The sequence below is a fragment of the Capsella rubella genome, unplaced genomic scaffold (genome assembly GCF_000375325.1).
Source record: "Capsella rubella cultivar Monte Gargano unplaced genomic scaffold, Caprub1_0 scaffold_5, whole genome shotgun sequence".
In the NCBI taxonomy this organism is placed as follows: domain Eukaryota; kingdom Viridiplantae; phylum Streptophyta; class Magnoliopsida; order Brassicales; family Brassicaceae; genus Capsella; species Capsella rubella.
In genome coordinates, this window is record NW_006238919.1 from 2765391 (window position 1) to 2777064 (window position 11674).

Below are 11674 nucleotides of genomic sequence, written 5' to 3' on the forward strand. Positions count from 1 at the left end.
ACATCATTTATAGTAACCTAACACTCGAAAGATATTATTCTAGTTTACTAGAAATATAAACAAAAGTCAAATTTTTAATTTTTTTTTGCAAAAAACAAAAGTCAATAAAGATATATTTTTTTGTATGAATGTACAATTATGTTCAACAACAAAAAAAAAACGCTCTTACAAATGATGCATCCATATATACGAAAATACTAAGGACAAGATTCTCATGACATGTGTTACTTTCCTACACGTCTTAGATCAAATGCACAATCCAATTGCAATGGTGACAAAGCTACACATGTTTTCATTGAAGACTAGTAGAGTATATATATTATTGATATAATTATAAAATTTAATTTAACACATTGTATACAGCAGAACAAATTTTTCTTTCATACAACTTAACTAAATTAAATTGATTCGATATGTCTAGTATTCAAGTATCAGAGTATTGATGGTTAATTTTAACAAAATACTACCTCTATTATGGAATAGATGATTTTTTTGTCTTATTTTTCTTTCAAAAATAAATGATTTTCTTACAGATTTATGAAAAATTAATTATAATTTTATTGGTTTTAACCATTTGCATTATACAAATTATTTTTTTCTTTGGTTGAATTGTGTTTATATAAGCAATAAGATGTTTTTATCTAAAAGTAAGCAAAATTTTAATTACTTCTTCATATATGTGCATTTGCTTTAAAAATCATCTATTCCAAAACAGAAAAATTAACAAAATACATGGTTAACTCGTGTTATAGCGCTAAGTTAATAATATTTTGAATTTATATTAATATCGATCCAAAACGTTCTGCCAATTTATCATGTCTCATATGCTTATAATATTTTAAATTTAATAAATTAAATATATAGATAATAATATTTAAATTTCTACTAATATATTAGGTCACTAAAAGTTACTTTACAAAATAGATTCCAATAATAGTAATATGCAGATTTGTTTAATCTAAAATGTGTGGGCATTTGATAGACTAATAAATAATAATAATCATGTTTTCCCAAAAAAAAAACATTCAAACATCAAAATAATATTTCGGATCCATACAAATTTGCACAATTAATAAAACAAAGATTTAAATTTCCTCTAAAACCCCTTTTTCACTCTTATCTTTTTCTATAGTATATGTTTTGCTGATAATAAGTCATATATAAACTTTGATCCAATTAAAAAAAAAAGTCATATAAAAACATATTTGTAAGCAAAAATATTGTCATTTATGTAATTAATAGTTTAATACTCTCAAAATCATTTTAATTACTTTCCCTTCCTCTTCTTCCCCACAACCCTCTCACTCCCAAATCTCTCTGTTCTCACCAAAAACCTAAATCTCTCTCTCAAATCTTCAAATTTCCTATACGAAATCGCTTAAAAGATGTCAGAAGGCTACGCAATCGAACTCTACTTCGACCCAGCACTCGAGAACCAAGTCTTGAAAGCTTGGAACGTCTTCGCTCGTCGTCAAATCAGCACAAAGCTAATCAACAACGAGTCTCGTCCACACATAACTTTATTCTCAACTCAATTCATCGATTTAACAAAGCTCGAACCAATCCTCAAATCATTTGCATCGAAGCAAGAACCAATCTTTCTCTCTTTCTCTTCAATAGGAAGCTTCTCAAACGACAACAATGCTCTGTTTCTTTCTCCGACGCCGTCTCTTTCGCTTATTCAGCTTCAGGTTCAGTTATGTGAAGCTATGAAGAAAGAAGGGTTTGAGATTGGTGAAGAGTATTGTGTTGATTCTTGGGTTCCGGTTTGTCCTGTGGCTATTGATGTGCCTAAGTCACGTATCGCTGAAGGGTTTTTGGTTTTGAGAGATTTGATGCTTCCTGTGAATGGTTATGCTATGGATATTGGGTTGGTTGAGTTTTCTCCTGACCGTGAAGTCTTCTCTTTTGGTCTTGGTAACAATTTGGATTCTTGATTTCATGTTTTGATAAGTTTCAGGTTGATTAGTTCCATGTAATTCCCATTGGTTTAGATATGAAATGTTAACTATTGAAGCTACAATGCATTATCTGAGGAATAGTTTGATTATCTGTAAAAAAGTTTCGAACTTGATGATGTTTATGGAACATTGTGGATAGCAATTGTGTTTCTGTATCGAATTGTGCCGTATCTGTTCTCATATCACTATGATCTTGATGATCTTGTTTTTGCTGTTGTTTGTAAAAGTTACACTTGCTGGTCTTAATTCATGTTTTTTGTGTTTCAGGTTTGATTAGTTTCATGTAATTCCCATTGCTTTAGATATGAAATGTTAACTATTGAGGTTACAATGAATTATCTGAGGAATAGTTTGAAGAATTTGTTATTATGTGTACAAAAGTTACGAACTTTATGGAATATTGTAGATAGCATTTATGTTTCTGTATCGAATTGTGCCAGATCTGTTCTCATATCACTATGATCTTGTTTTTTCTGGTGTGTGTAAGCTACACTTAATGGAACAATATAGAGGTGATGTACTCATGGTATGGTGGTAAAGAAATTTTTCTGTACAAAATTTTTGAGGTTGCTGATGATGTTGATGGAACATTGTAGATAGCAATTATGTTTCTGTATCGAATTGTGCCAAATCAAGTTCTCTGTGAAAGATTTGATCTTTTTGTTCTTCAGAGCTTCTCAATATGTTATATTGTTAAAAGAGTGTTATCTGTTCACGACGCACTATGATCTTGATTATCTTGTTTTTGCTGGTGTGTAAGTTACACTTGATGGAGCAATGTAGAGGTGATGTACTCATGGTATGGTGGTAAAGAATATTAGCTATTATCTGTACAAAAGTTTCGAACTTGATGATGGTTGATGGAACACTATAGATATCAATTATGTTTCTGTATCGAATTGTGCCAAATCAAGTTCTCTGTGAAAGATTTGATCTTTTTGTTCTTCAGAGCTTCTCAATATGCTATATTAGCGAAAGAGTGTTATCTGTTCACAATGCACTATGAATCTTGATGATCTTGTTTTTGCTGGTGTGTAAGTTAACACTTGAGGGAACAGTGTAGAGGCAATGTTCGTATAGTTGGTAAAGAAATATAGCTATTATGCTTCTGTTTCAAGTTGTGCCAAATAGTTTGAAGAATTTGTTAGTATTTGTTCTCAAATTTTTGAGCTTTTTGATTCTGTTTCCGTTACAAGTTGCGCTGGATCAAGTAATATGTAAAAGGTTTGATCTTGATGATCTCATTGTTGATGGAATAGTGTAGAAGTAAGGTACTTGTGGTTGGTATAGAAAATAGCTATTATGTTTGTTTTGAATTGTGGTGGATGAAGTTTCTTGTAAAAGATTTGATCTTCTTGTTCTGCAGAACTTTTCCAGTTAAGCTGTTGTTTATGTTACATCTAGTTTTACTACATGCAGTTTGATTCATACTTCGCGCAATCCAGATGCTTAAATCTTCTGCAGATTAGAGTTAAGTTCGACCAAATTTATGTATTGATTGGGGATTCTTCATTCATGTTTCATGTCTTCTGCATGAACACGAATTGCTGGATCCTTTACTCTATTAATATCTTCCAGGATTCAATACGAGAAAACTCAGGTGAATACATGAAACTGTACTGTCTGCCGAATATTGGGAGCAACCATATGAGGTAAATGAAAGTTGTGTCTTTGAAGTTTTGTGTTATACTATTGAATATTGTGTATTTCAATGTCTATCATTGGTAAAAATCACATCTGTAATATGCTTATTCTCAGAAGAAAGGTAAAAGAATGTTTATTTACAAATCATCATCTTAACTGTCTAATTATCGCCATCAGAAACTCGCTCCACGCATCGACTGGCCCGGGCAAACACCAATGGACGCAATCATTGTAGCCTTTCATCCATTTATTGCCCCAGTAACCATTCGGATGCCCATCGGGTCTCATCAGCATAATCCTCGTCACATCCAAAACTGCAAACTTCTTTGCTTTGTTGTCTCGTTTTGTTATACCTTCAAACTGTTCAATTTGAGATTTCCTGATCTTCATCTCATTGCTCTGCAGGTCAATTTGAGTCTCTCCAAAAGGACTCGTCCTGCTGCAAGTTCCTCCGGTATCCCAAGTCCCATTCTCGAAATGGGCAGGTGAAATAGTCCTCAGTACCGTCACCAAACCATCCTTACACTTGTCACACTCATTGATTTTCTTAAAGACAGCTGAGTAAACAAGCTTAAACCCTTCTTCCGGGCTAATCTGAGTCATGTTTGGTAAGTTACAGTAAATGCAACCAAGTGTCTCATCTCCTCTATGTATAAATATCGGTCTGAAGAACCAATGAGCAGCCGAAACAATAGCAATATCTGTATTCGGCAAACCCTTAAACCACCCTTCATCGATCTCGCCAATATCTATATCAAACAATCCAGTTCCCGTATTGTTACCATCTCTCCTCTCCTGTTCCGCCACAAGAAACTTAGTCCACGACGTCGAAAGAGTGAAATCGTGAATCGGAAAGTACCAAATCCTGTTTCTGTCATCTCCATCCTTGTAGATATCCTTAGGAGTTTCTTCCTTCACAAGCAAACACACACAAAAAAAACCTTAAGCAAAAGCAATTATTCGTTTCTTGTAAACAAAGCAACTAGAATATTACCATTGACAACAAGCAAAGAAGCGACTCCATATGGTTCCTAGCTACAGAATCACCAATAAAACTCATCTTCTTCCCTTGAACCATACCGAGAAACACCTTCGGATTAAACCTCGGAAGATCGCAACCATACGGTTCCCATCTCCAATACAAGAAATCTCTGTCTGGTCTCCCTTGTTTTATGCAGTTCTTCGAGTCAGGAATCGTAGAACAGCTTGAGTTCGTGTACAAAGCTCCTCTTTTGTCTGGAACCCAATGTCCCTCAAACAAATCACATTCAGAATCTAATCAAACCAAAAACCACAACAACAAAACAAAATCAATACAATTTTTTCAGACCAATCTCTCAAGAAACACAAACAAGATTCTGATGGTTACATTTTACAAAAATCAAGAATGGTTTTACCTTACCGATTTGTGGTAAGAGAGAAAGAAGATTATGATCGGAGAAAGATTGAAAAGGATTCTGATAAACGAAAAAAGCTGTGAAGAAGAGAGTAATACAAAAAGAAGACAAGAACAATGGTGTGAATCTACCAATGTTCATCATCATCATCATCCATCTTTCTGATGATTTCATCGTTGCATGTCGATCATCCCTAGAAAAGAAACATACCCACGAATAAGGCTTCTTTATATACAAATACAAACACACACACACGCGTAGAGACTTTTCTTTTTTATTCTCTTTTTCCTTAAAACGTTAGAATTTGTATAAAATTGTGTTTTTCAATGCATGATGTAACGGTAGCCGTCAGATGAATACACGTGGCGTGAGAAGAGGTGGTGTGAGTTTGCATGTGAATTTGTGGAAAGATGTGATTCTCTTTGGTTTTTTGTAAAATGAAACCATATTTCACGGCGTAATCTCTTTTGTGGAAATTTTTGTGTTATTTTAATTTAATGTGTAACGCGTTCTCTTACCATATACTAATATTTTCTTGATTCTACTTTTTCACAGGTTTTAAGGTTATTAATTAATAAAAAATGATTTTATCATTCTAAACATAAATTGAAAAGAAAAAAAACAATAAACCTTTAATAGGCTATTAAAACTTTGGAAAATAAGTAGATACAATTCCAAGAGCTTTTTTTTTTAATAACAAATAGCGAAATTGTAGAAGGTTGTTTCCAGAAGAAGCTAAACTTTTTTTTTAATTTGCACATTAAGTTCAATGGATATTATTATCGTACACAATTTTAGCAAAGTTTATCTTAATTCATCTGATAATGTATTAATATTCTATATATATTTTCAAACACATGATGAAATAAAATCACATACTATTCTAGTTCTGTTTTATGGTCACATCACTATTCACTAGTGGGTCTCTTACCGTAAGAGTTAAGACGATGACTCGATGAGTATTGATTTTTAAGAGGAAAATTTCTTAAATATTCTTCTTTTAATTTTAATTTGGAAGTTTAATATCTAATATTATTTAATTGAAAATAAAATGTATGGTTTATCAAATTTTGATCTATTAATACATTAAGTATATAAAAATTGTCGAATCGAATAAAGCGCTTAATCGGATTGATAGAATCACTAAACCGAGATTGACGAAATCACTAATCCCTAAATACACGGGTAATTTGGGGTAATCCGAATACTACATTGTCCTTTGCTATTACCCCAAATCGAATTGGGATCGATAAACCCTAAGTTTAGTTTAATTCCATTAACCCCGGTTTAGTGTAATTCCATTAACCCCGGTTTAGTGATTTCGTCAATCCGATTATCGTTTGTTAAGCGGTTTCTTCGATTCGACAATTTTTATATACTTGATGTATTAATAGACAACAAATTAATAAACAATGCATTTTGTTTCCAATCAAATAACATTGGGTATTATAAACTTTCAAATTAAAATTAGATGGAGAATTTTTAAGGAATTTTCCCGATTTTTAAGTGTAATACAACCCATTCCATAATTCAATTAATTTAGTCATAAATAAATCATATATTAAATTGATATGACTAATCTATCAAAATTTAATGAATCGAAATAAAATTCATTTATATAAACCATTTAATGGATCAAAATTTCGTAAATGTCGTACCTCAAATAGTAAAACTCGTCGATCCATAAATATATAGTTATAAATATTTGGTTTTTAGTGAAAGACTAGGGTATTTTTATAAATTGATTATTTTAGAGAAATTTAGTAGTGAGGTCACTGTTTTAAATGATTACGGATGCACATTTTCTAGATTTGATAATGATACCGATGAAGTACTGATAAGCAATCGTTGCTCGAGTTCAAATCTAAAGTTTCTAAAGACAAAAAAAGCTGTATTGTCCTCATGGAACCTGATGGCAATGATCAGTGAGGCTTTAAGAGAATTGATCTCAATAAAAGAGAGGTTCTTCAAAGCCAAAAGATGAGCTAGACATTGAATCGTTTTTAAGAGAATGGATCTCAATAATAAAAGTGTGCTTTTTTTTTTTGTCTCTTTATTTCCATGACATTTTTAACGAGTTCCTTATGCTATTTGCAGACAGAAGATCAATGTTGTGTTTACTAGTATACGTTAAAGTTGTAACCTTATTTTATTGATATGGCTGGTGGTGTAACCGAATTACACAGTTCTATGCAACTAATGGTGAGAGTTTATGAGTCTGATTCGAACAATACTAGAACATAGGTCAGTGGTTTTTAATATGTGTTTGTGTTTCGGAACATGTCATGTTGTTATGTTATTTACAGACAAGGGACTACTCTTGTGTGTTACCAGCACTTTGAAATTTCATCATTCAGTTGTTTTGTGTGCTTTTGTCATTGTCATGTTGTTATATATAGTGCTTATGAACACTATCATGTTATGTTGATAAGCATTCTCTTTTGAAACTAATGACTTATCCTTAGAGGAAACTAAGTGAGTTAAGAGTCATCATCTCCTTGCTTGTAGTATACGTTTAGACATGAGATTATGGCCAGTTCCAAACACGTAAGTTGTTAGCTCAACATCGTCAACACTCAATTTTGTTGATAACATTTTTTAATTTACAGTTTATAATCTTTTGAAGACTAGTGGTCAGTGAACACATGCACTATAGCTTTCGACTCTTGAGACTTTCTAGATAGGACTTGTTAAGTCTTGAGATGAGTGAGAAGTGGATATGGTGTTTCAATAATTTGTTAATACAATTTCATCTGAAAAATACAAAACACAAGTGTGTGTATGCTTTTTATTAATTGTTGTAGGTTATACATAATGGACCAAATTGTTATTAATTTTAAATGTGTCATATCCATATCATGTTTCCTTTTTGGGTTTAATAAGTAATTGTTTGCTAGCTAGAACAATCTATCTTATTATTTTTGCAACCCTTTTTTTGACCACATACAATTTGACATGAAATGCCCTTGAAAACTATCAATCTAGCTATATTCATTAAGGATACTTGTGTAATATAGATTGTCGGGTCGGTTTTTGTTTTTGATTTAATACCCGATTGCAATGGACGGATCTTTACTTCTTTCTCCAGCGTAAATCATTTGAATTGTTATATTAGTAAACATAATAAATGCGAAGATTCTTGACATAAAAGTTCCTAAATCTTAGCTTCTCAAAAACTATTAACAAAATAAAAATATGATCTTTGTAGAATCAAAACCAAATATAACATAGTGACTCTATAGCAATAGCTACTAACCAAATATAAGAATTTCCTTGCTATAAATTCCGATTGTATACACATACTATATCCATATATAAACATCCTTAATAATAATAAAAAATCCTTAACTTATTCTATTTACTAACAAAGTTCCCTAATATTAGGCAAATCATTTTCGAGTCCATAAATATAATCCACGAAAGCTAATATCGTTCAAATATGCTTATTTTATAGTAACCATTTAAAATACTTTTCCTAATTAAGAATATTGAATTTCTGATAATATAGGTATATGTTACCTGTCAATATCTTCATAATATTAAAACTTTATCAACGATCACAGCCTAAAACCCTAGAATCACTAATTCACTTGCTTATACTATAAATATTTGTGGACACATTCAATTTTTGCACCCATCTCGACTAAAAATATCTTAACATTACCAAACAATATAAAACAATTTTTGCTTCCTTTGCTTTCCTAAGAGACATTCGCCCTTACAAAAATTTAACAACTCTAGCCATGCCAAGAGCAAGACCACGTTACATAAACTCACCAAATCTTTTTTTCGAGTAAGTATACCATTTGTGTTTGATAAACTCACCAAATCTGTAGATCATCTAACACACTCTTTCATGAGAAATTACTTACTTAAGATTTGATATATTCAGGGTCAAACGTCAAATCTCAGTTGACTTCAATGTTCGTTAGCAGGTCCGGACCATATCGAGATACTCTGAATTTGTTTGAAGACATCACCAATATACAAGAAGGTGTTTGCTAGACATGATCAAACTTCACTGACGCCACCTCCGTATGAAAATCATGCCGCAAAAAATTAATTTACAATGATTATTAAGTTAACCAATCAATATTATGTTCAAACAGATGTAGTATATCTTGATCATTATATTTTCTATGCTATGCAAACAATGTTTTGGTCCTAATTCATGTATAACCAAATAACAATCAGCGCACCATGCTTCACAAGTATATAAATTGCCTCGGATGAACTTAGAACAAGAATTTCAGTATTTTACAAAGTAAGATTGAACTACTGGGATTTTGGTTCATAAAAAATTTCACAAAAGAACTCACCTTTTATATTTCCTTTTGATGTTCATAGGTCAATTTTTTGCAACAATGGAACGAAACTTCATCGATGGTAGCACTGAAATGTATGAACATTATAACGTCGGTGAACCAATGTAACAAAACTACTATTGTAGTAGCAATGGCGATGAAATTTCAATGACTAATTCAACTTATGAAATATATGAACAAAGACTTGAAGGGGAAACCTATTTCAGAGACTAACCTTTGTTTTTCTATTAAAATTTGGGAAATTGTAACTGGTGTACCCAGTTGACCATTTATTTAGATATTTAACTTTCATAATTTTTTTATTAGCTCAATTTTTATGAGACAGTTTTCTCCCTATTACCTCCTAAGAAACTAGGACAATGATTTTTGCTTTGTCTTCTTTCTTCGACTGCAACAACTAAAGTAGAGAGTTTTGATTATTTTTTTTGGCAAGAGCTTTTATCACCACAAAACTTTTGATTTGGTCGATCTAATTTGCAATTTTTTTTTGATTTGGACCTTCACTAACGGGTTCCACCTATTGATCCTCCACTTAACTCCGTCGTTCACTACCAAATCAATCACCGGAACCATCGCTGATCTTCCCATCCTTTTGGAGCTGAAACATGTCTTGAAAAGCTTCAAACTTCCGACTCTCAACAACTTAGCTTCTCTCACAAATTCCCACCAGAGCCTTATACACAGTTACTGTAGCTCCGATCTCTTTTCCGGTGGTGTTGGGTGAAAAGTGTTGATTGAGGATCGTGAAGGTCGAAAGTCTCATGGTGTCTTAGTCTTTCTCCATTGCGCTTCGGTAGCTGTTTGAAGACTGTTGCAAGATCTGCTAAGATTATGGAGTAAGACGAAGGTTCTTCGGAACCGCAATATTCGATAAATTGAAATTTATCGAATATTGAATAAGTTAGCATATGAACTTACCTTGTTAATATAAAACTTATTTGTATAACAACTATCTTACCATGTGCATACGATATTATGCATATTTTTAATATGTTATCTAAGAGGAAGAATCATCCGATGGTTATAAATAAAACTTTGGCTACTTCACTCAGAGACATGTGGATAGGAGAAAATCGTTAATTGATCGAATATTGAATAGTTTAGCATGTTAAATTTAAATTTATCAGATATTGAATAAATTAACATGCTAAAATTATAATTTATCGAATATTGAATAATTTAGCATACTAGCTTAGCATCTTGATATAAATATGATCCGTATAATAACTATCTTACCATGTGCATACGAATATTATTCATATATTTAAATATCTTAGCACATAATATATCATTAGTATAAATAGTGTTAGCATTAATTTAACAGATATTAAGTAACTTATCGCGATAACAATTTATTTAACATGTTAAAAAATAAATTATCGAATGCTAAAAATAAGTTTATTTAATACACATGTCCCTCTCGAATGCTATAAGTATTGTCAGAACAAGTCAGAAGGTTATTTATAAAATTTAACCTGACACTACACTCTTTTATAGCATATGTCAGAACCTATATATTTATTATTTAGTTAGCTTAGGGTTAGTTGTGTAAATTGGTTATAGGAGAGTAGGAAAAACTAATTTTTCAATTATCGATCATGTTTTTTTCGTTTTTCGATTATTACAGCACATATTTTTAACAAGCCCTTAAAATTTTAACAACTTTTTTTGTTTTCTGGCAAACTGTTTATATTGAAAGGCTTAAGTTTAAAGGTACACAACCCTTAATCATACGGACAGAAAACGAGTTTGGTCCAAGGAAAAAAAAACCACTCTTTTGCATTTTAGTATAAAGTTTGATTCATTCACATTACTCTTACATATATGCAAATTAGTCATACTTCCTATTTGAAAATGCATTTCAGAAAATATTAAAATTTGATACAAGATGACAACTTTTACTGTTTGGTATCAACTAAATCAATGCATTTTATTTATTATAATTTTGAATATTGTACTCAATCAGTTTATAATACAAAATCCCTAAATTAATGTATATATATATATATACTATATATAATTATTGAAAATTTACCAAAACAGAAAATATATACATGTAACATCTTTTTTAAAAACAAGAAATCTACTACGGGGTAAATTTGATAAATATAACAATGTATATATAACACTGTAAGATTTATATTAACTAACCGTTTATAATATCAGTATACAGTACTAATGAACTCATTTTAACCGTTTATTAAATTAAATAGATCCTTGGTGTACCACGGGTTAAATCTTTGATATGGATTTTGAAGTTTTAAGCATATGGTATGTTTTATTATTTGGTAGTTATTAAATAAAAAAAAATTATTCATTATAATCTATATTAAAAAAACTCAATCTA

At 31.2% G+C, this 11674-nt stretch overlaps 2 protein-coding genes across 2 annotated transcripts; one reads left to right on the forward strand and one right to left on the reverse strand.

Moving 5' to 3' along the window:
- The first annotated feature begins 1286 nt into the window (after nt 1–1286).
- On the forward strand, nt 1287–2131 carry LOC17887464. Its single transcript, XM_006290322.2, has one exon. The coding sequence runs from the start codon at nt 1386–1388 to the stop codon at nt 1935–1937; it is 552 nt and encodes a 183-aa protein (XP_006290384.1). The 5' UTR covers nt 1287–1385; the 3' UTR covers nt 1938–2131.
- Nucleotides 2132–3629: 1498 nt separating this feature from the next.
- LOC17886334 (protein ALTERED XYLOGLUCAN 4-like) lies at nt 3630–5249 on the reverse strand. Its single transcript, XM_006291177.2, has 3 exons — nt 5008–5249; nt 4600–4880; nt 3630–4517 (listed from the first exon to the last, which is right to left on the reverse strand). The coding sequence occupies exons 1-3, from the start codon at nt 5174–5176 to the stop codon at nt 3753–3755; spliced, it is 1215 nt and encodes a 404-aa protein (XP_006291239.1). The 5' UTR covers nt 5177–5249; the 3' UTR covers nt 3630–3752.
- Nucleotides 5250–11674: the final 6425 nt, after the last annotated feature.